This window comes from Pongo abelii, chromosome 1, assembly GCF_028885655.2.
Source record: "Pongo abelii isolate AG06213 chromosome 1, NHGRI_mPonAbe1-v2.0_pri, whole genome shotgun sequence".
NCBI lineage: Eukaryota > Metazoa > Chordata > Mammalia > Primates > Hominidae > Pongo > Pongo abelii.
Window position 1 is genome coordinate 217,503,777 of NC_071985.2, and position 27,691 is coordinate 217,531,467.

Below are 27,691 nucleotides of genomic sequence, written 5' to 3' on the forward strand. Positions count from 1 at the left end.
GGGTAGCTGTGGAAGTGTTGGGGGATGGGCTGGGTGGGCTGGGTTGTCTGCCTGGTTGAGGATAGGCCCTCCCAGGATAGGCACCCTCTGCTCACAGACAGGAGATCTGTGCCAGTGGGGGTGCCACTCTGTGATACTTGTGCCACGTGGAATATTTCTGGGATCTGCCCCATGGCCAAGGTGAGCCAAGGAAAGGGGCAAAAAAACCAGGTAGGTATTTTGGACCCAACCTGGGCCTGGATGCTGGCCCTACCTTGTGCCCTCTCTCCCCTCCTCACAGCTGAGCTGCCTCTTTGACCACCCAGGAACCATGTTCTTCAGCATCTTCATGTCCTTCTGGGCCATGGCCTTCCTGGAGCACTGGAAGCAGGGAGTGCCACCTTGGCCCACCACTGGGACTGCAGCGACTTCCAGGACCAGGAGATGATGCCCAGTTCAGCCCTCCAGGCCACAACCCCATTTCCCAGAGTTCTCAGAGGCCTTAAAGTGTGCTGGGAAGAGCTCAGACTTTGGAGTCCAACATCCTGGGATCCAAATCTGGCTTCTCCTCACACTTTTCCTGGGTCACTTTCCACCCTCCCCTGACATCAGGATGATACAGGCTTGGTGAGGTGAAACATTGAGAGTATTTATATAATAAGCTGGGCCTTGGAAAGAGACCCTCCCAAGAACCGAGAAGGAGAAAACATTCCACCTACCCACCCACCCATCCAGCTACCTACCTGTCTATCCAAACATCTAATCATTGATCCTGAGTCTGTTCGCTTCTCCCTACCTCCTCTGCCACACCCCAGTTCTCCCTACTCCAGTCCAAGTCACCATTTCCTCTTTCCTGGACCACTGCAGTGACCTCTCAACAGGTCTCCTTGCCCCACTTAATTCATTCTCAGCTGCCAGGACGGTGACATCTGTGTTACCTTCCTCAAAGCCTTCCAGGGCAGCCTCATTTGAGACGTACCTGGGAAACCATCCAGACCCCTCACAGTGGCCTACAAGGCCCTGTGCCATCTGGCCTGTGTCTGGTTCTCCCCAGCTGGCTCCACCAGCTCCTTGAATAGGTCAAGTTCATTTCCACCCTGGAGCCTCGGCATTGGCTATATTGGCTATGCTCTGCCAGAATCCTCTTCCTTCAACATTTTTTTTTTTTTTTTTTTTGAGATGGAGTCTTGCCCTGTTGCCCAGGCTGGAGTGCAGTAGTGCAATCTCCGTTGACTGCAGCCTCTACCTCCCAGGTTCAAATTATTCTCCTGCCTCAGCCTCCCAAATAGCTGGGATTACAGGTGTGCGCCACCACACCCGGCTAATTTTTTGTATTTTTAGTACAGATGGGGTTTCACCATGTTGGCCAGGCTGGTCTCGAACTCCTGACCTCAGGTGATCTGCCTGCCTTGGCCTTCCAAAATGCTGGGATTACAGACAGACATGAGCCACCATGCCCAGCCCCTTCAGATTTTATGTGGCCTACTCCTTGTCATTCAAGTCTCAAATGTCTCCTTCCTAGAGAGGTCTTCCCTGATCACTAATCCAGAGAGGCTCCCTGTCACTGTTTTAACTTAATCACAGCATTCATCACTGTATTTTGTTTGTTTGTTTATTATCTGTCTTCTCCCACTGGCGTGTGAGCTGCATGAGAACAGAGACCTTGTGTGTGATGTTGGCTGCTGTACCCCAGTGCCCAGAATAGTCTCTAGCACATAGAAGATGCTCCATAAATGTTTGTTGAGTGAATCTGTGAATAATCTATCTTCTGCCTACCCATTTGTCCAGCCATCCATCACTTTATCCATTCAACATGGTTATAAGAAGATAGAAAACCAAACAAGATATTTTAACAGAGATAGTTTAATATAAGGTATTGGTTAAACAGGTGCTGGGGGACTGAAAAAGCAGAAAGGGAACACTGAGGCAACGAAGTAAATGTCAGTGGTACCCTTTGGATAGTGCAGTACATAACTCAGGTGACTTTAAAGAGTGGCCCTGGCCCGGGCACAGTGGCTCACACCTGTAATCCCAGCACTTTGGGTGGCTGAGGCAGGAGGATCACTTGAGCCCAGGAATTCAAGATCAGCCTCAGCAACATAGTGAGACTTTCTCTCTACTAAAAAATAAAAAATTAGCTGGGTGCAGTGGCATGTACCTGTAGTCCTAGCTACTCAGTAGGCTGAGGCAGGAGAATCACTTGGGCCAGGACTTTGGGGCTGCTGTGAGCTATGATTGTGCCACTGCACTCCAGCCTGGGTGACAGAACAAGACCTTGTCTCTAAAAAATATATTAAAAATTAAATTAAAATTAAAATTGGCCATGCTTGGTGGCTGATGCCTATAATCCCAGCACTTTGAGAGGCTGAAAATTGGCCATGCATGGTGGCTGATGCCTATAATCCCAGCACTTTGAGAGGCTGAAGCAAGCGGATCACTTGAGGCCAAGAGTTTAAGACCAGCCTGGCCAACATGGCAAAACTCCATCTCGACTAAAAATACAAAAATTAGCCCTGGCTGGGCGCGGTGGTTCACACCTGTAATCCCAGCACTTTGGGAGGCCAAGGTGGGCGGATCACGAGGTCAAGAGATTGAGACCATCTGGCCAACATGCTGAAACCCCATCTCAACTAAAAATACAAAAATTAGCTGGGCGTGGTGGCATGCGCCTCTGGTCCCAGCTACTCGAGAGGCTCAGGCAGGAGAATTGCTTGAACCCGGGAGGCGAAGGTTGCAGTGAGCCCAGCCTGGTGACAGAGCAAGGCTCCATCTCAAAATAAATAAATAAATAAATAAGCCCAGTATTGTGGCGTGTGCCTGTAATCCTAGCTACTTGGGAGGCTGAGACATGAGAATTGCTTAAACCCAGGAGGCGGAGGTTGCATTGAGCTGAGATCTCGCCACTGCACTCCAGCCTGGGCAACAGAGTGAGACTCTGTCTCAAAAAAAAAAAAAAATTAATTTAAAAAGAGCGGGCTGGGCACGGTAGTTTATGCCTGTAATCCCAGCACTTTGGGAGGCTGAGGCAGGCAGATCACTTGAGGGCAGGAGTTCAAGACCACCCTGGCCAACATGGCAAAACCCCATCTCTACTAAAAATACAAAACTTAGTGCCAGGCACAGTGGCTCATGCCTGTAATTCCAGAACTTTGGGAGGCTGAGGAGGGTGGATCACTTGAGGTCAGGAGTTCAAGACCAGCTTGGCCAACATAGAGAAACCCCATCTCTACTAAAAATATAAAAATTATCTGGGTGTGGTGGTGCACACCTGTAATCCCAGCTACTCGAGAGGCTGAGGCACAAGAATTGTTTGAATCTGGGAGGAGGAGTTTGTAATGTGCCAAGATCGTGCCACTGCACTCCAGCCTGGGGGACAGATTGAAACTGTCTCAAAAAAAAAAAAAAAAAAAGAAAGAAAAGAAAAAGAGTGGCCCTGCCTTTGCACCCACTGTTCCCTCCCCAGAAAGCTTCTCTCCACTGTCCCTTTAGCACCTTTTCACATTTTGGGTCATAGCTAAAGTGTCATTTCTTCAGAGTGACCATCCATGAAAAAGTTTTCCTTCATAGGACATACATATGTCTCTGTTCATTCATTTAACCTCTGTCTCGCAAACTAGTTTGTAAACTTCATTAGGGCATGGATCTTCTCCAGTTTGTTCACTATGGCATATTCAGTATCTATTGCAGAGTGGTACACAGTTAATAGTTATTGACTAAACCAGTAAATTTATCCATTTATCCACCCATGCACCCATCCCACTCATCCATTCATCCAAATATTCCCATGTTCGTCAACCATTCAAACAGACTTTCATCTGCTCATCCACCTAACCATCCATCCATCCTCATGTCCATCAGCCATCCCACCAGACTTTCATCTGCTCACCCACCTAATCATCCACCCATCCTCCATTCATCCATCCATTCATCCATTCATCAATCCTCAACCATCCAACCAGACTTTCATCGCTCACCTCCCTAGCTGTCTATCCTCCATTCATCCATCCATCCACCCATCCATCCATCTATCCATCCATCCTCATGTCCATCAACCATCCAACCAGACTTTCATCTGCCCACTCACCTAACCATCCATCATCCATCCATCCATCCATCCATCCATCCATCCTCATATCCATCAACCATCCCACTAGACTTTTATCTGCTCACTCACCTGGCCATCCATCCATCCCTCCACCCACCTGCCTGTCTACCCATTTACTTGTGAATAAACTATAGAGATTTACTGATTGCTTGCCCAGTTTACCCACCCGTTTGTCAGCCTACTGCCTGCTTAATCATCAGTCTATCTATCCCTTTTCCACATGTCCACTCATTTGCTGTTTATTTCTTCGTCTACCCACCCATCCATCTAGCCATCCATCTACATGCTTTTAACCATGTCCTGGGGAAAAAGGCCCTGCAAAACCAAAAATGAATTAGAACCCATTCCTGTACTTCCAGAGCTCCCTCTACAGTCAGAAAAAGGTGGGGGGCTTCCCCTATCCTAGGATCATGGTACCAGCCTCTTGGCCCTGGGATGCACATTTCTGTTGCCCCCTGTGATAGGAGTGCCCACATCTACAGTTTGCTGCCCTGGCCCTGCAGATGACCCAGAACCCAGTGACAGGCTTGAAGGAGCCCTACTTCCAACCGCACAGCTGCCTTTCCCGCCTACTCACCAGCTCTGCAGCCATCCTCACTGTGGTGAGGGGACACTGGGCCTTTGCTCTGGAAGGACTGGCTCCTCCAGGGTGGGTGCACTGGAACCTTGGCAGTCCACTCTCCAGCTCTGACAGCCCTGTCTCCTGGCCCCCAGCTCTGTGTGGTGATGATTTTCCTGGTATCTGTCATAATTTACCATGGCATCATCAGCACTGCAATGTTCCACACTGGCAAGTCTGTGCTCATGACCCAAGCGAATGTCCTTTGGGGCAATGGAGGGTGAGAGCACTGTTCCAGGCTCCAGGCCTAATGTGGGCATCTTCAGGTTTTTTTCATCCCACCAATGGATGGGCTCCCGGTAATGGCCCACCACACCCGCCCAATTTTTGTATTTTTAGTAGAGACGGGGTTTCACCGTGTTGGTCAGGCTGGTCTCAAACTCCTGACCTCAGGTGATCCACCCATCTCGGCCTCCCAAAGTGCTGGGATTACAGATGTGAGCCACCGTGCCTGGCCTCGTCTTCCTCTAAAACCAGGTAATGCGTTGCAAGGCTATCTTTGTGTCATCTGGGAACTGGAGTCTGGTGTCTCCAGTCACCCTCAAGCGAGAGTGGCCAGGGACACATGGCTGGCATTAGGGGTTGGTAGGTTAAGGACAAGAGCATAGGGGCTGACCTGATGGGCTATGCCTGCCTCCTTGCGCCCAATAGAATTCTGACCAGCTCTGCCCTTTGTCCAGAGATGCATAGAATCCAGACCCTCCGTGAAAATGCCTTCACTTTCATTTTCAGTTTGTCAATTTCTATTCTTCTCCCTTCTACGTGGCATTCTTCAAAGGCAGGTGAGGACCACTCCCCAAACCCCAGCCTTAGGGCTGTTGCCTCCCAAGGAAGCAGCCCAGCAAAGAAGCAGCACCCTTTGGGCTCCAGATTTGTTCCTACCCAGGTCTTGCTATTGACCTTGAAGCTGGTTCTTGATTTCCCTGGGCTAGAGTCTTATCAACTGTAATTTATGGGCACATCATTGCACAGCTGTGAAAATCTGACACCTGCATTCAGTCTGTCCTACAGCCCTCACTGGGTGGCCCCAGGCCTGACAATGCCACCTCCCAATGCTGCAGTTTGAGTTTATCACCATCTTTTGGGGGCCTTCCTGCTGTGCACCGTTGGTTGGATGCTAGGGACACAGAAATGAATCAGAGCTGGTCCTTTTTCCTAGAAGCATTGAGTCTTTAATAAGATCTGGTTAGGAGTCATAAAGTGCTGGACTCTCAGGAGGTGCTGTTATTGTGTAATTGCCATTGTCATTTGATGGGTTGGGAGGGATGGTCACCAAAAGAGCCCACTGCCCAGCACAATGACGCCATCTTCCTGGGCCATAAATGCTGCATTAGCTGATCATGGGTTGAGCAGTAAGTAGATTTAGGCCATGGTCCCAGCAGACCCCTGGGGCCTAGTAGGGTAGGCAAGGTCCCATCAGCTCTGTCAGCAGGGTTAGCTGTCAATTCAGGGGGTGGCCAGAGGACCAGGAGCAGTGGGGAGAGGGGGTCAGCCTCAGCATGGAGTTTAGCTGCAGCCTGGCTCCAGAGAGGGAGAGCACATTACCCACAGATGCAGGGGGCCCTCAGGTTTGTGGGATACCCCGGTCAGTATGGCACGTTGCTCGGCATGCAGAGTGAGCATGTGATTATGTACCCCTGGGTTGCTGGTTCTTAGGGGTTAGGGGGTAGTCATCACAACCTCAGGTCTGGCAGGGGTAGGATCTGCCTCTGGGGCCTCCAAAGTGGGTAGGAGGAGCAGGTGGCCAACTCTCTGCACCAGCAGGGAGGTAGGGTAACCCCTATGCAGCCCCTAAGCCCTGAGTAATGTGCTCTGTGTCTGCCAACAACAGTGCGGCCCTGGTGGCTGCCACATTCAGGTCACCCAGCAGCTCATCATCATCATGGTGGGCAAACAGCTGCTCAGCCACATGGAAGAATTTGTTGGGCTGCGAGTGTTGGGGGAAGAACGGGGGACAAGGCTGGGCCTAATCAGGCCTTTCAGAGGGCTTTTATAAGAGCAGAGCAGAAAACCCCTTTACTGGGACAGAAGATACAGGCACAAGTCCTAGCCCTGCTTCTTGTGAGCTGAATGGCTTTGTGTCTCTCTGAGCGTCAGTTTCTTCTCTGAGCGTCAGTTTCTTCATCTGTACAATGGGGACAATAATACCTCTCCAAGAGAGTTGAGGGGATTATGAGGCGTTCAACAGAAAAAAGCTTTGCAAATGGAGGGCTTTCTATTACTATTTTTTTCAGGGGCAGTGATATTCCAGAGACCAAGAATGACTAGGTGGGAAGCGCAGAGTTGAGAGCACTGGACTCGAGTCTAACAGATTGGATTTGAACACCGGCTCCACCACTTACAATTTGGGGAGCCTGGGGCAAGTTCTCCAGGTGTGTTTCCTCATCAATAAAGTGGAAATCATCATGGTGCCTGCCTCTAAGGGGTGCTGGTGATAGAAGTGGCAGTTCCTAGCACAAGGTCCTGTTATGATCATTATCTGGTTTCCCTGCCTCCTGCCCCCAGGAAGCTGAAGGCTTGGTGGCAGAAGTGGCAGCTGGCAGGGCAGAGGAACACCCAGATCAGGCAGGAGCTGCAGCACTGGGAGAAGGAAGGACTATGAGCTCGTCAAGTGCCAGGGCCTGTTTGATGAATACCCAGGGATGGAGGAGCAGTCGCTCAGCAGCGTGTGCCCTGGGCATGAGTGGGGCCCCTGGGGGCCTGGCACAGCAGGGGAGGTGGCCCCGGGCCTGACACTCCCTGCCTGCCAGAGCTGCAGTTTGGGTTCATCACCATCTTTGTGGGAGCCTTCCTGCTGGCACCCCTGTTTGCTCTGCTCAACAACTGGGTAGAGATCGGACTAGACGCCCACAAGTTCCTGTGCAAGTACCAGCGACCAGTGGCTGGGCGCGGCTGGACATCTGGATCTGACTGCTCCTGCTGGAGGCCATGGTACACCTTGAGGTCACCGTGAATGGGAGTGAGGTAGATGAAGGGAATACAGGGGAAGGGGGCGGGGGAGATGGAGCTCAGAGACTGGGGAAGGGGGTTCAGGAATACGGAAATGTAGGGCTGGAGAAGGAAATCCGGGTCAGAGGTTGGGAAATAGGGGAGAGGAGGCCAGGATCCCGGGCCAAAGGCTCATCCTGCCACGGAAGGGGGTCTGGATCCGAGTTGGAGTGAGTTAGGGGGTTGGGCTCTGAAGGCCCTCTGGCTCTGCAGGCTTTCGTCTCGCTTTCATCTCGGACTTCCTGCCGCATATCCTGTAACAGTACGAACACCACACCCAGCTGCACGGATTTGTGAATTTCACGCTGGCACCCGCGCCCCCTGCCTACCTGGCCCAGAGCAAACATACTGCCCTTCAGGCTGGGGAGGAGGGGCGCGGCGGGAGGGGCGGGGCCCTGAGCTTTGGTGGGCGAGGCCTTCCTGGGAGGGGCGTGGCGCTGAGCCTTGGTGGGCGGGACGCTGAGGCTGGAGGGGCAGGGCTGTCTGGGAAGCACGGCGTTGACCCTTGGTGAGGGAGGCCGGCCTGGGAGGGGGCGGGTGCTGAGCCTTGGTGGGCGGGGCCAGTCTGGGAGGGGCAGGTGCTGAGGAGGGAGGGGCGGGGCCTGGCTGGGAAGCCGGGAGCCGAAACTGGACGGGTCGGGTGGGGCCTGGCTGGGGTGCAGTGAGCTGATTCTGCCCCGGACAGATGTGCGGAGCCGGCTAGGGTACTGGCTGAACGGGCAGGGCCAGATTCTAGGGAGGAGGAGGGAAGGAAATGCGGGGTTCGGAGTCGAGATCCGAGAGCCTCTCCAGACCCCGCAACCCAGATACAAGGCCCCTCGCGACGTGGGGGTGAACCTCGCCCTCTTCTACTGGAAGCTGCTGGCCGTGCATCTGGGCTTCATTATCGCCTTCGAGGTAGGCTCAGCCATCTGTCTTGGACAGACTTGGTTCCAAGTTCAGGCTCTGCCGCCGACCGGCTGGAAATCGGGATATATTATATAATAGGATCTACTTCATAGGGTCGTTATGAAGGTTCGGTGTCAAGCATTTGCACTGTGCCTGGCATGTTGTAGGTGCCCAACGAATTAATATCACAAATAATAATAATATTATCTCTTGGCAAGAGAAAGGAGAAAAAAGAGGAAGCACTCTCCCACCAGCTTTGCTCTTTTACAAGCCCTGCCCTGACGGGGTTCCTAGTGTTAAGGGGTTCGAATCATACCTCTATGTCTTTGGGCAAATGGCAACCCCTTTCTGCTTCTGTTTCTTCACTTGTGGAGTAGAAATTACCCCCAGCTCATAGAGTTGTGTGGATTAAATGAATTAATATCCGGAAAACCTTCAGATTAGGGTTTGGCGCAGGGTAAGCGCTCCATGAGTTAAGATCGCTAAGGCAATCATTCTCTCTTTTTGGCCCCCTTCTCCCCAGAATGTAGTGTTCTTCCTGTGCCCCAACGCCCAGCTCGTGCCCGATGTGCCAGCCCTGGCTACCAAGATAACCGCGCGAGCGCTACCTGGCCAAGCAGGCGGTGGCAGACAACCGGGAGATGCTGTTTCAGTCAGCAAGGCAGGCGGAGCCCGGCCCCGTCCGCACCATAATGACCATAATGACCACGCCCCTTGGCCTGCCCTCAAGCTTTAGCTCAGCCCTCTCAAGTTCAGCACTCTCTAGCCCCGCCCCCTTATTTGGCCTCGCCCATTGGAGGGATTGGCTGGACTCCCTGTAGTTTCCGCCTGTTCCCGCCCATCATTAAGCTCCGCCCCCGCCAAGCCCCCTTTTCTACTTTATCTGCAAGCTGGGGTTGGGGGCTCTGCTCTGGAGAGCCAGCCTGCTCAGCCTGACCAAGCTATGCTCTATGTCCGCAAAGGGGACGCAGGGGCGTCCAGGACGCAGGGGCGAGTGAGGCAGGGCTGCCCTTCCAGGACCCGAGGTTCACCAGGATGGGGTCCTCTGGCTTCCAGTTACGCGTCTGGGCAGTGTCCCAAGGCCGGTCCGGGAGTTGGATGAGAGGATTGGAGTTCCCTGGAGACCTCCAGACCTGCATTGCTACCCTTCCGTGTTCCTTGCCTCCTGGCCTCTGTGCAATGCTGACAATAAACCTGTCTCTGCGTCCCAGCCTGCCACCTCTCCACGGCCACCTGGTCCCCACCCACACGGTGCAGTGTCTCCTCACTATGTGGCAATGCTCTAGGGAGCCAAAGTGAACATGGGGGAGCAGAGGGACCCTAATCACTCTGAACTTAATGGCCGTCGGTTGGCAGCTAAGGAAAATACTCTGGGGCCGGGCGCGGTGGCTCACGCCTGTAATCCCAGCACTTTGGGAGGCCGAAGAGGGTGGCTCACCTGAGGTCAGGAGTTCGAGACCAGCCAAACCAACATGGAGAAACGCCGTCTCTACTAAAAATACAAAACTAGCCGGGCGTGGTGGCGCATGCCTATAATCCCAGCTACTCAGGAGGCTGAGGCAAGAGAATTGCTTGAACCCGGGAAGCGGAGATTAGGGTGCGCCGAGCCATTGCACTCTAGCCTGGGCAACAACAGCAAAACTCCGTCAAATAAATAAATAAATAAATACTCTGGGGGACTAGGACATGGGCCATGAAACCTCTGCTGTGTATTCCGAGCCTGTAGTGTATGAATAATAAGACCAATAAGAGTTTAGTTAGCTCAGCCGAGACACCCCGGATTACACTTTCACACACTTTTCACCACGAGACCCTCCTAAAAGCCTGGTGAGGCAGTACCAGGCAGTGGTGAAGGACTCAGGTTGGTGGTGGGGTCAGACAGACCTGGGTTTCTTTTCTTTTTTTTTTTTTTTTGAGATGGAGTCTCGCTCTGTCACCCAGGCCGGAGTGCAGTGGTGTGACCTCAACTCACTGCAGCCTCTGCCTCCCCACCTCCCTGGTTCAAGCGATTCTCCTGCCTCAGCCTTTCGAGTAGCTGGGATTACAGGTGTGCGCCACCACGCTCGGCTAATTTTTGTATTTTTAGTAGAGACAGAGTTTCACCATGTTGGCCAGGCTGGTCTCAAACTCCTGACCTCGTGATCCGCTGGCCTCAGACTCCCAAAGTGCTGGGATTACAGGTGTGAGCCACTGTGCCCAGACTATTTTTGTGTTTTTAGTAGAGACAGGTTTCACCATGTTAGCCAGGCTGGTCTAGAACTCCTGACCTTAGGGGATCCACCCACTTTGGCCTCCCAAAGTGCTGGGATTACAGGCGTGAGCCACTGTGCCCGGCCAGACCTGGGTTTCAATACTAGTCCTGCCCCTTATTAGCTGTGTGACCCTGGGCAAGTTATTTAATCTCTTAAACCTTAATGTCATCTGTAAAATAGGGACTTCATAGAACTGATGAGAGATTTCAAAGGGATAATGCTCATGCCTTAACTTGTTAGTTGGCCCCCCATATCCTCAGGTTCTGCATCCTTGGGTTCAACCAACAATGCATGGAAAATGAAAATAAAAACAAAAAAAACCAAAAATAATGACAATAAAAATAATGCAAATTAAAAACATTACAGGATAACAACTATTTACATAGCATTTACACTGTATTAAGGTGTTATAAGTAATCTAGAATTGATTTAAACTGTACTGGAGCGCCGGGCATGGTGGCTCATGTCTATAAATCCAGTACTTTGGGAGGCCAAGGCTGGTGGATCGCCTGAGCCCAGGAGTTTGAGACTAGGCTGGGCAACCTGGTGCGATCCCATCTCTACAAAAAATACAAAAATTACTCAGGTGTGGGGGTGCACACCAGTGGTTCCAGTTACTCAGGAGGCTTAGGTGGGAGAATCACCTGAGCCCAGGAGGTCGATGAGACTGCAAGTGAGCCCTGTAATTGCACCACTATACTCCAGCCTGGATGACAGAGTGAGACCCTCTCACTTGAGGACATTTTATTTTATTTATTTTTTGACAATAAATACATAAAATAGACTGGGTGCGGTGGCTCATGTCTGTAATCCCAGCACTTCGGGAGGTTGAGGCGGGTGGATCACTTAAGGTCAGGAGTTCAAAACCAGCCTGGCCAACATGGTGAAACCCTGTCTTGACTAGAAATAAAAAAAATTAGTAGGGTGTGGTGGCATGCGCCTGTAATCCCAGCTACTGGGGAGGTTGACACAGAAGAATTGCTTGAACCTGGGAGGCAAAGGTTGCAGTGAGCTGAGATCCCACCACTTGCTCCAGCCTGGGTGACAGAGCAAGACTCCATCTTAAAAATAAATAAATAAATAAATAAATAAAATAAAATAAAATAAAATTTACTGGAGGATGTACAAAGGTTATATCAAACACTATGACATTTTATACAAGGGACTTGAGCAACCATGGATTTTGGTATGGGAAGGTTCTAGAACCAATTCCCCACAGATTCTGGGTACCAAGGGACAACTGTACTCACCTGAGAAGTGGCAGCAGTATCTACCTGACAGGGTCATGGTGGAGATTAAATGAGTAAATACATGTGAAGTGCTCAGGACAGTGCCTGGCACCTAGTAGGTGAACAATAAGTTAGCTTCATGAGTATTAGTATGTGTACACATCTGCATATTAATATTAGGTGCCTGGCAATTGCTGGGAGCTCAAACAGATGGCAGGTCGAATTAGGGGAAAAATGCAGCTTCCCCTTCCACAGGGTTGGGAAGATTGCATGCCGGGCATAGAGCATGCCCTTCTTATTGGAGGCGGTTTGACTTGGCTATTTGACTTGGTTTATTGAGGGCTCAATTGGTATAGTCTGGGAAGGCTTCATGGTGGAGGCGGCCACTGGAGATGGTGGGGCAGGTCATTCCAGGCAGTGGGAAAGGATGGGGATTTGCAAGCAGTGGCTGTACTAGATGAGGAGAGGCCATCCAGGATGATGCCAGATGTCACATCGTCAACTTTCAGGATTGATGTCTGTCTCCCAATCATAGGGATAAGTGTTCCAATTTGATAGATGTAGTAATAGGATCAGAGAAGGTCATCAGGGTTCTCAGGGTGCCTGAGGAGTGCAGGGCTTGGGAGGCTCTCCGTGAAGCTCCCAGGATGCTCCCCAGCTCCAAGAAGTTCCCTGAGCATGCTCATGTTTGGGAAGCTCCAGAAGAGTGGTGACCTGTCTCCTAGGAGCAGAAGCACTGCCTCCCCCGTCTTTAGGACTTGGGTGTAGGGTCCTTTAGAGCCTCACTTGGGCATAGGACTCCCATTGTTCCAGCCCCCCTCTTGTACCCCAGACTAGCCAAACCGGTTCTGGGGAAGGGGGGTGGGGAGCAGGCACGTTGAGACAGCCGCCTGCCTCTCTCTGCAAGGTTCCCTCCTCCTTCACCTCCCCCTCCCTGCCCCGCACAATACCCAGGAGCTTGCCTTGCTCAGCTCTGGGGCCATGCTGACATGCTGACATCGCCCCCTGAGGACTTGGCTGCAACCCTAGAGCCCCCAGGGTGTCCCGGAGCCCTGGACCGTGCTGGCAGCTGGACGGAGCTCCCTGGCTGAGGTAGGGCCCCACCTGGGTGCCAGCAGTCCCATTCTCTTCCCGCCAGTTTTCCCCACTGAGTGAGCCCTTTGTGCTGCCTGCCTGGTCTCTGATCCTGGCCCTGACCCAGTATGGCCTTCTGGGGCTCAGTGAACCACTTGGCCTGGATCCCCTTTCCAGCCATGACTTCCCACCTGGCTTTATTCCTTAAAGGGCAGAGAGGCCCTGGCAGGGTACCAGCTCTCCTGGGCAGCAAGGCAAGGGGCACCCGGGAGGGGGCAGGGAAAAGCTAGGTACAGGAGGCCAGAAATGCTTTTTCTGATCACAGTAGTGTCCAGGGACTCTCTGGCAGCCTTGCTAAGTGGGCCCATCGTCTTCTGTAATTAGCAGCACCCACCAAGGGTACTTTCCTCGGCCCCTGCCCATCCTTCTTGGCCCAGAGACATTTATGATGAGACATGTTTCTTAGAGAGGGCATTAGGTGGTGGTGCAGTCCCTTAGGAGCCACTTTACAGATGGGAATACTGAGGCCAAGGGATGGGCTGTGAATTGCCTAAGGCCACACAGCTGGTCAGTGTCAACACTGGGCATCGAAGCTTGGGCGGAGGTTATTCTTTTTGGGCTCCAGAGTGGCCCTTGCCTAGTAGACACTAGAGTCTCTATCCTGTGATCGTGCCTTGGGAAGGTAATGTCCCTGCTGTCTGGGGCCAGTTCTCTTTCTGAGGTTTTTGTTTGTTTTTTCTAACAGAGATGAGCTACCACAATATGAACACAGCTTGTCCCTCTTAGCTCCCGAGCATTGAGGTTGGGTGGGCCAAACCCCTGGAGGGCCACAGGGCTGGCATCCCAGCTAGATGGGTCATTCTTATTACCCCTTGGCTTGAGCATAGGTGGAGGCTGACACACTCCTGAGTTCCCCGCTAGGGACCTGCCTCCAGCTTCATCTCCCCGGGAAGCCTTCTATGTCCCCTCTCCCCACATTCACCTAGCCTTCTCCTCTGCGGCCTTAACTGGGGGTGCTCCTGCTGCAAAGCCTCAATGTTTTGCCTACTTATCCCTGCGAATCATGGGAGAGAGGGTCCCTCCCTGCCCTCCAGAGGCTTCCAGAACCCAAGTGCTAGAATCTCCCAGCATACAAGGGGGCAGGGGGCATGTGTACATGCCTGCACATGTGTGCCCCCAGAAGCAAGCGGGACTTCTGTGTCGAGGACTCCTGATTCCTGCAGAGAAAGAGAACTGTCTGTGGGCAGAGGCCTCCTTCCGCACACTCCTGCAATATAATGTGTGTCTCAGCCTCGCTCCATCATCTTCCCCATCTGTGTGAAGGCCTGAGCCGCCTTCTCTCTAGAGAAAGACTGATGATAATAAAAATACTATCCTATTTGCCAGACGAGGAGACTGAGGCTTAGGGAGACTTGTTCAGATGGGCACTTTTCAGGCTAGAGGGACAGAGGCTGATGGTACAAGCCAGAGTGGCCACCGTAGAGAGGACCCCTTTGGAACAGCCAGTCCCCTTCTTCCCACCCTCCCAGACAGCGAGGTGAAGGGAGCAGGGGGAAGCAGTTGAGAAGCTGTGCAGAGAGACTGGGGCCTGCCATAGACCCAGCCATCTCTCACTGGGTCCTCTTCTCCCTCCCTGTCTCCAATAGTGACTGACACTGTCACTGTTCAGCCCAAGGCTCTCTCTCTAAGTGCACTAGGTATTTCAGCCATGGAGCAGTTACCTATTACCTCCTCTAGGAAGTCTTCCTGGAATACCCAGGTTGAGTTGAGCCCAGCACCCTCCTCTGATGGTTCCTCTGGCTTGGCTCTTGCCAACCTGGATTGTAACTGTTTTCGTTTTTGGCTCTCCCACTAGACTGGCAGCCCACGGGCATGAAATGTTTGTCCATCTGTCTCCCTGGGTTTTCTGGGCTTCATCTGTGTCTCTGAGGATCTCGTTGGCCTGAAATTGTCAGTGTCTCTGTCTCCATCTCTGGGTCCCTGAATGTCTCAGCATCTGTGGTTTTTCTGTTTTTGAATGTCTTGGGGTCTTGGTTTCTGAGTTACTGGCTAAGTGGTCTCTGTTTCTCTAGGTCTCTCTCAGTCTTCATTTCCTGGCTGTCCTGGTCCTGCCAGGCTGGGCACTGCCCCTTTGGCCTGAGGGGGCCTCTGGGGGGTCCTGGCTGCCCGGCCTGCCCACAGCGAGGCCAGGCTAGGGTAGGCCCCCGCCCAGCCCGCTGCCTGCTCCCTCCCTCCCTCCCGGCTTGCCTCACCACAGGGTTTGATGAATCAAACTCTTTGTCTGGGTGGGATCTCCCCCAGCCAGCTGGGCAGAGAGAGGGCTTCCCCTGCCGGAACAGCCAAACAGCATCAGCAGCGGGCCTGGGCCCAGAGAGGTGAGGGGCTGTAGGAGGGATGCTGGCAGAGGGCCACAGGGCAAGAGCTGCGGGGGCTTGGGCCTCTCAGATCATCAGGCCTGCCCCGATCGGAGGGCTGGCTCCCCAGGGATAACTTCCTGCCCAGAAAGGACCCATCCAGCCTGGCCCACCCAGGGGCTGGAAGCTGGGGTGGGGAACAGCCCCTCTTTCACTCCAAGCGGGGGGAGCTGGGGCACCTCCCTGAACTTCGGGAGGGCCCCTGCCTGATCTGGGTGGTGGCCTGCCTGTCAGTCCATGACCCTCCCAGCCAACTTGGCATGGGTGTGGGCACCACTCAGCGCCGAAGGCCGCAACTCTGGGCAAGGGTCAGGGGGATGGGGGGAGAAACATCAAAGCAAGGACCTGTGGGCTGGTGTGTGTCTGCATCCTGGGGTGTGCATGTGAAGGGAACAGGAGGGTGAGAAATCTCGGGTGCCTGTGTAAATATCGGACGGGTCAGCGTGTATGTGAGGAGTTGTCTGTGAATGTATGCGGTTGTGTAAAAATGTGTGTGTCTGTGACTGTGTGAGCCTGAGTTTGAAATGTCTGTATCTATGAAAGTGTACATGTCATTCTATACTTGGGAAAAAATGTAGTGTGGATGTATATGTTGGGACATGGATGTGTGTGACAATGTATGTATTTCCATGTCTGGTGACATGTCAGTGTGTTTTAGAGAAGTACAAGGTGGTTAAAATCATCAATTTCAAAGCTAGAACGGCCAGGTTAGAATCCTGGCTCCACCATTTACCAAATAACCTCTCTGTGCCTCACTTTCCTCACCTATAAAATGGGGATAATAAGAGCATTAACTCACAGGGTTTTTGTGAGGATTAAATGAGATAGTATGTGTAAAGTACTTGGCCTATCATTCAGGCAATGCCAAGCAAGTATCAGCTATTTCTATATAATTAAACGTGAGTGTGTTTGTGGAGATGTGTGCACACAAGTGTACACAGGGGTTTGTCCAGGCCTCCAGGGGTGGTGGCTTACTGGCCAGCCCCACTGTCCTCTGTCTAGGTCTGATATCTTCTCTTCTGCAGGGCCAGGTGGGTGGCAGAGCAAAAGAGGAATGGACTGTGGGCCACCTGCTACCCTCCAGCCCCACCTGACTGGGCCACCTGGCACTGCCCGCCGCCCTGTAGCAGTGTGCCAGCAGGAGAGCCTGTCCTTTGCAGAGCTGCCCGCCCTGAAGCCCCCGAGCCCAGTGTGTCTGGATCTTTTCCCTGTTGCCCCGGAGGAGCTTCGGGCTTCTGGCAGCCGCTGGTCCCTGGGGACCCCTGCCCCTCTCCAAGGGTTGCTATGGCCATCATCCCCAGGAGGCTCAGACACAGAGATCACCAGTGGGGGGATGCGACCCAGCAGGGCTGGCAGCTGGCCACACTGTCCTGGTGCCCAGCCCCCAGCTCTGGAGGGACCCTGGAGTCCCCAACACACACAGCCACAGCGCCGGGCCAGCCACGGCTCGGAGAAGAAGTCTGCCTGTGAGTCACCCTGGGGGAGGCGGGTGTGGGTGCCACAGTGGGGGGGATAGGGGAGGGGCTAGGCAGCTCCTTAACCTTTATGTCCCAAGGTTCCCCCAAAAGTCAGGACAAGTGGTAGATTAGTGATAAGGAAACTAGCGGGGCTCAGGGAAGGCAAGTGACTTGTCCAAGTTATGCAGTGAGTGAGTCACCATTCTGGGCAGCCTGATCCCTCTGCCTACTGCAGCCAGGCCCTGTGCTCTCCTTACCCCTCTCGGGGACCCCAGGGCTCTGGGGACCAGATGCTAGCAGAAACACAGGCCCTTCCCTTGGGCATGGTGCCTAAACCTCCCCAGGTGCTCAGGGCCAGGGGCAGCAGCAGGGAGGAGGTTGGGGGAGACCCCAGCCCGTGCTCTCACTCCTTGCCCCCCAACCCTAGGGCGCAAGATGCGGGTGTACCAGCGTGAAGAGGTCCCCGGCTGCCCCGAGGCCCACGCTGTCTTCCTAGAGCCTGGCCAGGTAGTGCAAGAGCAGGCCCTGAGCACAGAGGAGCCCAGGGTGGAGCTGTCTGGGTCCACCCGAGTGAGCCTCGAAGGTCCTGAGCGGAGGCGCTTCTCGGCCTCGGAGCTGATGACCCGGCTGCACTCTTCTCTGCGCCTGGGGCGGAATTCAGCAGCCCGGGCACCCATCTCTGGGTCAGGCACTGGAGCAGCCCGGGAAGGTACCAGCTCCTCCCATGGGCCCTGAGGGCAGCCAGATGCCGGGTGGGGGTGGGGGATGCCCACTCACCGGCCGCCTGAGGCCGTCAGGGTGCCCGGGCCGGGGACCAGGCCCCAGGCCCCAGGCCCACTCTCTGGACCCCCCCACCCTCAGTTCTCGCCCTCTCCAGGGAAAGCATCTGGAATGGAGGCTCGAAGCGTAGAGACGAGCGGGGACCGGGTGTCGCGGCCAGCCCCTGGTGACTCACGAGAGGACCATGGCGATTGGTCCGAGCCCAGGTACCACCTCCCGTTTGGGCTTGGGTCCGAGACAGGGTGCAGGCGAACAAGGGCCGTGACGCTCTCTCTTTCCTAGGCTAGACACACAGGAAGAGCCGCCTTTGGGGTCCAGGAGCACCAACGAGCGGCGCCAGTCTCGATTCCTCCTTAACTGTACGTGGGAGGGGGGTCCCTGGGAGGAGGTAATGGAGGAAGGGGCTGCGGTGTGGAAACGGGGAAAAGGGGGTTTGGAGAGTTGAGAGGTAGGGATCGAGTGAGAAACGGAGAATGGAACTGTCGGTATCTAGCACGCAGTAGGTGCTCAATTTGTTTATGGAATGAATGAATGAATGCATTCACTGTGTCCAGATATCCGAACCGCGGCAAAGGTTAAGTGACGCCGGCTCTTCAGGGAACCGGGGAAAAGCCGGGCAGGGGCTGGCGGGCGCCCCACGCTCTCGCCCGCCCGTCTTTCCCCCAGCCGTCCTCTATCAGGAATACAGCGACGTGGCCAGCGCCCGCGAACTGCGGCGGCAGCAGCGCGAGGAGGAGGGCCCGGGGGACGAGGCCGAGGGCGCAGAGGAGGGGCCGGGGCCGCCGCGCGCCAACCTCTCCCCCAGCAGCTCCTTCCGGGCGCAGCGCTCGGCGCGAGGCTCCACCTTCTCGCTGTGGCAGGATATCCCCGACGTACGCGGCAGCGGCGTCCTGGCCACGCTGAGCCTGCGGGACTGCAAGCTGCAGGAGGTGGGCGCGCGCGGGGACCCGGCGGGGCGGGGGCGGGCAGGGGAGTACGCGGTCCGGGGACTTAGCGGGAACCGGGCCATAGAGGGAGGGGGACACACAAAGGGGGTTGCTGGCGCGACTGTCCGCGCGGAAGGTTGGCTCTAGGACTCGACTACACGAGGACAGCAAGCCGCTGAGCGGGAGGCGAGGGTAGCCAGGCTTGGGTGCGGGACGAAGCCAGGCGGAGCCAGCGGGACGAAGCCTAGGATAGGACAGGGCCGGATGAAGGGCGGAGCCATTGGGAGTGCAAACGCCTGGTGGGCGCGGAACAAGGCGGGGAAAGGATCAGGGGCGGGACCTGGGGGTGGGCGTGGGCTCTGGGAAGAACGCGTCGGGGCGGGGCTTAGGGGAGGGGCGGGATCGAGGACAAGCGGGGCTTGCACAATTGCCCGCGGCGGGAGGTGGGTCGCCGGGCCCGCCCGGTGCCAGATTAGGAGTGGGGCTAGAGAAGGGGCGAGGGCGCGGGGTGTGGCGTACTGGGGTCCGGGGATGCGAGGCCAGGGCCTCCGAGGTGAACTGGCCCGGCCCTTTCGACCCCGTGTGCGTCCTCCCTCAGGCCAAGTTTGAGCTCATCACGTCCGAGGCCTCCTACATCCACAGCCTGTCGGTGGCTGTGGGCCACTTCTTAGGCTCTGCCGAGCTGAGCGAGTGTCTGGGGGCGCAGGACAAGCAGTGGCTGTTTTCCAAACTGCCCGAGGTCAAGAGCACCAGCGAGAGGTGAAGAAGTGGTCTGGCCTGGCCCGGGGTGGGGACCGAGCCTGTGGTTGGCCAGTTCCCAGATCTGGGGTCTCCATTCTGGCTCTGACTCCTCAGGTTCCTGCAGGACCTGGAGCAGCGGCTGGAGGCAGATGTGCTGCGCTTCAGCGTGTGCGACGTGGTGTTGGACCACTGCCCGGCCTTCCGCCGAGTCTACCTGCCCTATGTCACCAACCAGGCCTACCAGGAGCGCACCTACCAGCGCCTGCTGTAGGGCTGGGGACTCTGAAAGGGGCGGGGGCGTGGAGGGAGTCTCAGGCAGGTGTAGGCACTGAGGGCTGGGTGATGCAAGGTGACTCTGGGAGGGGAGGGGTCCCTGAAAAGATCTCTGTGACCAGGATAAGGTGAAATGCAACCCCAAAGGGCAGTAAGGATGTGCTGAGAAGCCCCCTGAGGACCCCGTGGATGGCCAGGGTTGTGGATCCCAGGAATTCCGGCCTACCTGTGATTCCAGAGCCCTCCCCATTTTCCAGCCTGGAGAACCCCAGGTTCCCTGGCATCCTGGCTCGCCTGGAGGAGTCTCCCGTGTGCCAGCGTCTGCCCCTTACCTCCTTCCTCATCCTGCCCTTCCAGAGGATCACCCGCCTCAAGATGTTGGTGGAGGTACCTCGAGGGGACAGGCCACAATGAGGGCTGGGCGAGGGAGATACACCTGTGGGCGGGCCGGGTCTCAGGGGAGTATGAGGCCTGCCTCATTGTGCTGATCCCACCTTCCAGAACATCCTGAAGCGGACAGCACAGGGCTCTGAAGACGAAGACATGGCCACCAAGGCCTTCAATGCGCTCAAGGAGGTGAGCTGGGCAGGGCAGGGGCTGCTTGGCTCCTGAGGCCCCCCTGGACCCCCAGCATGTCTCTAAAACAGCCCCCAGCTGTCAGAGTCTCCGGTCCCCAGGCAAGAGTCTGAGGCTGGGCTCTGGGAGCCAGAGCTGAGGGGCTGCAGGTGACCTCCCCACGGCTCCCCCAGCTGGTGCAGGAGTGCAATGCTAGCGTACAGTCCATGAAGAGGACAGAGGAACTCATCCACCTGAGCAAGAAGATCCACTTTGAGGGCAAGGTGTGTGTCTGCAGCCAGCAGAATGGGGACCCCAAGGGACAGCTCTTGTTTCTTCCTTGCCCTGGGGGCTTCAGGCCAGTTCATCACTGCCCACACCCTCCCATCTACCATCCTGTGCTCTCTGCCTGGTGCCCCTGGGCCTGACCCATCCTTCTCCATCCCTCTAGATTTTCCCGCTGATCTCTCAGGCCCGCTGGCTGGTTCGGCATGGGGAGTTGGTAGAGCTGGCACCACTGCCTGCAGCACCCCCTGCCAAGCTGAAGCTGTCCAGCAAGGCAGTCTACCTCCACCTCTTCAATGACTGCTTGCTGCTCTCTCGGCGGAAGGAGTGAGTCGGGGCAGTCAGGGGTGGGTAGGTAAACTGGAGCCAGGCTCTCTTCCTCCCCACCACTGGGCTTATGACCAGTCCATCCCTGGGCCTGGGAGCCCCTGCCTGTGCCAGGGTATGCTGCCAGGGCACCCTGAGATTTGGAGGCTCCTGAAGCAAAGGCAGAGATGTGAGACAAGTCCATGTTTCAGAAGGGAGAATCAAGGGATAGACTGTATGCCGAGGACTTGGAGATGCTGTGAGCTTCAGCCAGTAAAAGCAGAGACTAAGAGCATAGCCCTGGAGTCCCAACTCTGCCCTGAGTCACAGCTATGCCAGAAGCCAACATTTACTCAGTACCTACTCTGTGCAAGGCATGCTACATGAATTATTCCCTTTAATCCTCCAAATACCTCCCTGGGAAATAGGTTTCTCTGTTTCTCTCAGATCATGGAGCTAGTAGGTGGGGGAGCCAGGAGGATGCCAGCTCTGTCTGATGGCAGCACCGTGCCTGGCTCACAGTGAACACTTGCTCAGTATTAGCTGTGATTATTATGAGGAGTGAGGTAGAAGACTACCTGGATAAGGTGAATGGGATAAAGGATGGACATGTGGGCTGGGCACGGTGGCTCACACCTGTAACCCCAGCACTTTGGGAGGCCAGGGTAAGAGGATCACTTGAGTCCAGAAGTTCAAGACTAGCCTGGGCAACATAGTGAGACCCCATCTCTTAAAAAAAAAAAGGATGGACATGTTATGCTATAAGAAGAGTTCATTCCTGATTTGTTTGTTCATTTAGTAAACAGTCACTGAATCTCTATTCTGTAGCAGGCCAGTACTAGGGACATAAATATGAATGAGACTTGTTTTCTGCTCACAGGAGCTCTCAGACCAGTAAAAATACATCCTGATAACCGTATCATCACGATTTTGATGGAAGGGTGTACTGCGGTAGTTCCTGGTATGGAGTGAGAATCAGTAAAGCTTCATAGAGGACAGGACATTTGAGCTGGGTTTTGAAGGATGAGTAGGAGTTTTCCAGGTAGACAGGTAGTTTGAGTGCAGGAGTACAGCAGAGTCATGGTAGTGTAGAAGAGCGGAATGTGTGTTTGGGAATGATGAAGCCTAATGTGGTTGGATTTGTAAAGGAGAAGGGCAGCAGAGGGAAGTTGAAGGTCATGGTGGAGAGGTTGGACTTTTTCTGAGGCAGCAGGGAGCATGGAGGGTTAAGCAGAGGGATGATATTTTGCTCCTGGCCAATTTGGAGGATGAACTGGAAGGGGAGAGGCCAGAGGGTCTTGCAGTTGCTCAGGAGAGGGCAGATGCTCCAGAAGTGGCAGGGTACTTCAGGATAAGTGGATTCAAGGGACAACAAGGAGGAAAGACAGGACATAGCTACAAGGTGGGTGTAGGGGGGATGGAAAGGGAAGAGGTGAGCATGATGTCTGAGTTTCCTCTTGGGCAAACTGGTGGGGTCTTTCACTGGAATTGAGAACAGTAAAGGGGATCTGGCTTGGAGTGGGAGAAGCTGAGTTTTTTTTGATGCCGAGTTTTGTTGAATGAGTTGACATCCACGGAACACCCTCCACCCATCCTGCCTCCAAGTACTTACTGAGCCCAAACTGTGGGTCAGGCAGTATCATCAGACACTGAGATACAGTGGCAAAGAGACGAGGCTCAGCCTTCGTGGGGCTTATGTACTGGAAGAGAGTTAGACACTCCTCAGGGGAGCTGTCCAGTTGGCTCTTCGGAACAGACACTTGGGAGGGAGGTTCGGAGAGAGGTCGTGAATCGCTTGAACCTGGGAGGCGGAGGTTGCAGTGAGCTGAGATCATGCCACTGCACTCCAGCCTGGGAGACAGAGCGAGACTCTGTCTTAAAACAAAACAAAACAAAAAATAAAAAAACAAACAAACAAACAAAAAAAGAGAGAGATAGAAAGGTCGAAAGCGTGTTTGGGGCTCAGGGACTGGTCTCCATCATCTCCAGCCTCCACCAGCAAGCCAGCGGGGAAGGAGCTCTTGGTTCCTTGTGGGGACTAGCAGCGCCCTATCCAGAAGCAGGACCCTGTGAGAACGCTGGCAGGGCAGGCAACCCCTTCTCCCCGCTTCCAGTCAGAACCCACCTGATCCCGAGGGTGGGTGCCTGGAGCCAGGGCCCAGGCCAGGCTGACCTCCCCTCCCCCGGTCCTCCAGGCTAGGGAAGTTTGCCGTTTTCGTCCATGCCAAGATGGCTGAGCTGCAGGTGCGGGACCTGAGCCTGAAGCTGCAGGGCATCCCTGGCCACGTGTTCCTCCTCCAGCTCCTCCACGGGCAGCACATGAAGCACCAATTCCTGCTGAGGGCCCGGACGGAGTGAGTGGGCCTGGGTATGGGGAGAGAGGAGGCTCCCCATCTCCATGACGGGCACCCCTGGGACATCCTGGCCTTGTTCCTCCCCGAGTGCTCAACTCTTCCCTGACTTGGGGAGGACACAGGGGCAGAGGGCAGGGCTGGAGGCCAGAGCAGGGGTGCCTGCCCCACAGGTGGTGTCGGGGGGCTGCCACCTCCTCCTCAGCCTCTGGGCATCTCTTCGATATAAACCTCCACACCCTGCTATCTCTGGCTTCAGGACTGTGGCATTAGGCAGGATGGGGGTAGGGCTGGCATCCATGGGGTTCTGGGTCTGTTATGCTCAGAGCTGGGTGGGGCACAGGCTTGGAAACAGGGTTGTGGGGTGGGCCCTGGGGTGGGGCAGACATGACCTGGGTCCTAGGCCTGGACATCATGTCTGGCTCCCCCAGCCTTGGTTTCAGCACCCTGCCCTGGGCAACTGCACTTTGCATGTTGTGACAACTCAGCCTCCCCCTTCCCTAGAAGTGAGAAGCAGCGATGGATCTCAGCCTTGTGCCCCCCCAGCCCCCAGGAGGACAAGGAGGCCATCAGTGAGGGAGAAGGTAGTAGCTCATCCCTGCTGCTTACATCCCGGGGCCGGACCCTCGCCCGCTCTCCTCCCCTCCCATCCTGGGTGCTGTGTTGCTGGCAGGGCTGTGGGGAGAGAGATCAGCTTCTGGGGCAGTCAGGGGTAGCTCTGAGGAACCTCGAAGGCTGGGCAGAACTTACATAGCACAGGTGGACTCTGTGTCCACAGGCAGCATCCTACAGATCACAAAGCCTTCATAGCCTCCCATTTCCCCCCTGTTTTACAAGTTAGAGGAGAGGTGCAGAGATAAATGGACTTGTGTAAGTTCACCCAGCCAGTAAGTAGCAGAGCCGAGACCAGAGCCCGGGTCTGTCTCCATCTTTGCGTCAGTTGCAAACAAGACAAGAAGCAGCCGGAACCAGGGTATGAGGGGTGGTGGGGGTGGTGGTGGCAGGTGAGGGATCTGCTCAGTTGGAATAAAGGTTTCTCCTTTGGGTGTGAAGTGAGGCTGGTAAGCCAGGGTGCGACCTAATCCTAGAGAGCCTTCCTATAGTGACCCTAGGGAGCTATTGAAGGTTTGTTTGGGGTTTTTTTGAGACAGGGTCTTGCTCTATTGCCCAGGCTGGAGTGCAGTGGCATGATCATGGATCACTGTTGTCTCAACCTCCTGGGCTCAAGTGATCCTCCTGCCTTAGCCTTTTGAGTAGTTGGGACCACAGGTATGCACTACCACACCTGGATACCACACCTTTATTTTTATTTTTTGTAGAGATAGGGTCTTGCTATGTTGCCCCGGCTGGCCTCAAACTCCTGGACTCCAGCAGTCCTTTCCCTTCTGCCTCCCAAAGTGCTGGGATTACAGGCATGAGCCATCGTGCCTGGCTTATTGGAGGCCTTTATTTATTTATTTTTTTGGAGACACAGTTTTACTCTGTACCCCAGGCTGGAGTGCAGTGGCACCATCTCGGCTCATTGCAACCTCCACCTCCCGGGTTCAAGTGATTCTTATGCCTTAGCCTCCCGAGTAGCTGGGATTACAGGCACTTGCCACCACGTCTGGCTTTTTTTTTTTTTTTTTTTTTTTTTTTTTTTTTTTTTGAGACAGAGTCTCACCCTGTCATCTGGGCTGGAGCGCAATGGCACAATGTCAGCTCACTGCAACCTCCACTTCCCAGGTTCAAACAATTCTCCTGCCTCAGCCTCCCAAGTAGCTGGGATTATAGGCGCCTGCCACCACGCCCAGCTAATTTTTGTATTTTTAGTAGAGGCAGGGTTTCACCATGTTGACCATGGCTGGTCTCGAACTCCTGGCCTCAAGTGATTCACCTGCCTCAGCCTCCCAAAGTGCTGGGATTACAGGTGTGAGCCACTGCACCCAGCCTTAATGGAGGCTTTTGAGCAGAGGAGTTAGGGCTGAGCTTTAGGTAGTGAAGGGAAAGAAAGGGCACTCATGCCCACTGAGCACCTGCCATAGGCCAGGCCCAGGGCTAGGGGCTTTGTATTTGCATTAAATCTAATTTAATCCTCATGGCAACCCTACTAGGTAGACATTTTTCATATCTGAGAAAACTGAGGCTCAGAAGGTGAAGTAAATTGGTCACACAGCCAGTAAGTGGCAGAACTGGGATTCAAGCCAGGTCTGGTCCCCCAGTCTGTGGCTTTGGATGCTACCAGCCCACCTGGTCTAATGAAAAGAGCTGAGGGCCAGGAAGGGGGTAGATGCTCTGGATTGAGCTAGGAGTCCCACCTGGGTGGGGGTAAGCTCCCTACTCCCAGATGGTCAGGGGAGGTCCCTGGGAATTAACATTTGACCCCTGAAGGATGAGAAGAGGTTGTCACGAAAAGATCTGGGGAAGAGCGTCTGGCAGAAGGAAGAGCCAGCACAAAGGCCTTGGGGCAGGAGGGAGCTTAGAGTGAGGAACAGCAGGGAGGCTGGTGTGGCTGGAGCTTTGTGAGCGAGTAGGGAGGGAAAGTGGAGGGGAGAAGACGAGGCTAGCAGGGGGCGATGCCAGACCATGAAGGGCCTTGTAGGGCCTAGGGAGGACTTTGGATTTTATTCTAAGAGGACTGGGAAGCCCTGGAGGGCTTTAAACAGGGGAGTGATGCAACTTGAATCCCAGTTGGGAAGGATGGGCCAAAGGGAGCACCAGAGCAATGTTAGGGGCACATTGCAGGGCCGTTACTGTTTTCTGTGGGGTATCTGGGGGCAGTTGGACGTTGGGGTCTGAAGGTCAAAAGCAAGATGTTGGCTTGAGCTGGGGAGGGGACAGCCCTTGGTATAGAGGCAGAAACTGAAGCTGGGAGGGACTGGATTAATCCTGCACTTGTGTTTAGGGTAGGAGAGGAGATCGGCCAGGGTGGGCAGAGGGTACACCTGCTTGAACGTGGGCCTGTGGCACGGGAGTGGCAGAGGAATAGAAGCCTCAATGGCCACCTTCCCACCCCCTTACTTCCTCCTACTCCCCTCCCTGCCCTACCCATGCTCCTGCCCCTGCCATCCTGCCCTTGGGACTCCCTGAGCTTCCCTTGGGCTGTCAGATTGCCCCCAGGTTCAATGTGTTAGGACATACAAGGCACTGCACCCAGATGAGCTGACCTTGGAGAAGACTGACATCCTGGCAGTGAGGATCTGGACCAGTGACGGTGAGGGGGCCTCCTGGGAAAGTCTCCCTGATGGGGCTCGGGTGGGCAGGAGGTAGCTAGATGACTAAGATATCACAGGGAAAGGTTCTGCAAGTGTTGATCTGCCACAGCATGTGGGAATCAGGTTAGACGAGAGGAGGAACTTCCTGCTTGTAAAGATATAGGATTGAGAGTGATGGGGAAGAGTGGGAAATACCCTTTCAGAGGATATCAGGAAAAACAGGTCAGAAGTTCATCTACAAGACAGCTTGAGACAGGGTCCTTCCTGGAGCTGAGAGATGCTGAGATGATGTCACCTTGGCCCCAAGGGTGCAGACAAAGCTTGCATCAGGGCTGAGGTGTTCCCTTCCAGGCCTGGCCCTGGTGCCCCTTTGATGCTGTTGTTCTTGGCCTGTGTGTCCCTAGGCTGGCTGGAAGGGGTCCGCCTGGCAGATGGTGAGAAGGGGTGGGTGCCCCAGGCCTACGTGGAAGAGATCAGCAGCCTCAGCGCCCGCCTTCGAAATCTCCGGGAGAATAAGCGAGTCACGACTGCCACCAGCAAACTGGGGGAGGCCCCTGTGTGATGGGCAGCCATGGCCTAGGACCCCACCTCCATGCCTGGCTCTTGGATGGTCCTGGAGGGGCCTGCAGTGTCTCCATGCCCCAAGCTGCTCCTGCTGGCACTTCGCTTCTGTAGCCTTGGCATTGAGGGCACAGGCTGGACACAGGAATGGGGGCGCCTCCAGTGGGTCTCTCCGTCCTCATGCTCCTCAGTGTCCACACATCAAGGCCAAGGGTAGTTTCTTCCTCCGACATGGGGACCATAACAGGTGATCACTGATACCTGGCAAAGACTGGGGCCCTCTCTTTTCTGTGTCCTCAATCCTGCCTGACTCTTGGTCCTTCTGGCAGGGACCTGGCTGGGGAATGTTCTGGTGCTGAAGGTGCTGGGACCTATATGTATATTTATATATATCTGGGGTCTTGTCTACCACCTCCCCTGGTCAGAGCCCAAGTGGGTGCTGGTTGCTGTGTCTTGTCTGTAAATAAACTCCTATCATGCCTTTGCTTGGAGTCTGTGATCCATCTGATGCTGCCCCCACCCCCGCAGTCCTATTTTCCCAGCTAAAGACCAGGAGAGTCTCTGGCTGGCTCCCAATTGGGGCTTTGCATTTCTCTAGAGTTCACCTCTGAGCTGTAAGGGTGACCGGGGGCAGGTGGACGATTGTGTATCAGCTAGGCTGCTTTCGGCTGCAAGTAACAAAATGTCAGACACAAGTAGGCTTAAACATTAAAG

At 54.7% G+C, this 27,691-nt stretch overlaps 1 protein-coding gene across 2 annotated transcripts; it reads left to right on the forward strand.

Annotated features, from left to right (window-relative positions):
* The first annotated feature begins 8,300 nt into the window (after positions 1-8,300).
* ARHGEF19 (Rho guanine nucleotide exchange factor 19) lies at positions 8,301-27,461 on the forward strand. Of its 2 annotated transcripts, none has more exons than XM_024237363.3 (16): positions 8,301-8,588; positions 16,574-17,014; positions 17,433-17,714; positions 17,883-17,991; positions 18,068-18,144; positions 18,452-18,714; positions 19,310-19,470; positions 19,567-19,719; positions 19,983-20,112; positions 20,227-20,301; positions 20,475-20,564; positions 20,732-20,892; positions 23,067-23,225; positions 23,727-23,806; positions 26,311-26,415; positions 26,821-27,461. In XM_024237363.3, the coding sequence occupies exons 2-16, from the start codon at positions 16,603-16,605 to the stop codon at positions 26,976-26,978; spliced, it is 2,415 nt and encodes an 804-aa protein (XP_024093131.2). In that variant the 5' UTR covers positions 8,301-8,588; positions 16,574-16,602; the 3' UTR covers positions 26,979-27,461. The 2 variants fall into 2 exon arrangements, with proteins under 2 accessions (XP_024093131.2, XP_024093127.2); XM_024237359.3 differs by lacking the exon at positions 8,301-8,588 and adding an exon at positions 12,698-13,152.
* Positions 27,462-27,691: the final 230 nt, after the last annotated feature.

Bases quoted from the DNA above. Each gene is read 5' to 3' on its own strand.
- ARHGEF19 (XM_024237363.3), top strand. From the start codon at position 16,603: ATGGACTGTGGGCCACCTGCTACCCTCCAGCCCCACCTGACTGGGCCA. The intron at 18,145-18,451 runs GTACGTGGGAGG...TCTTTCCCCCAG, and splicing joins GTCTCGATTCCTCCTTAACT to CCGTCCTCTATCAGGAATAC. The intron at 19,471-19,566 runs GTGAAGAAGTGG...CTGACTCCTCAG, and splicing joins GTCAAGAGCACCAGCGAGAG to GTTCCTGCAGGACCTGGAGC.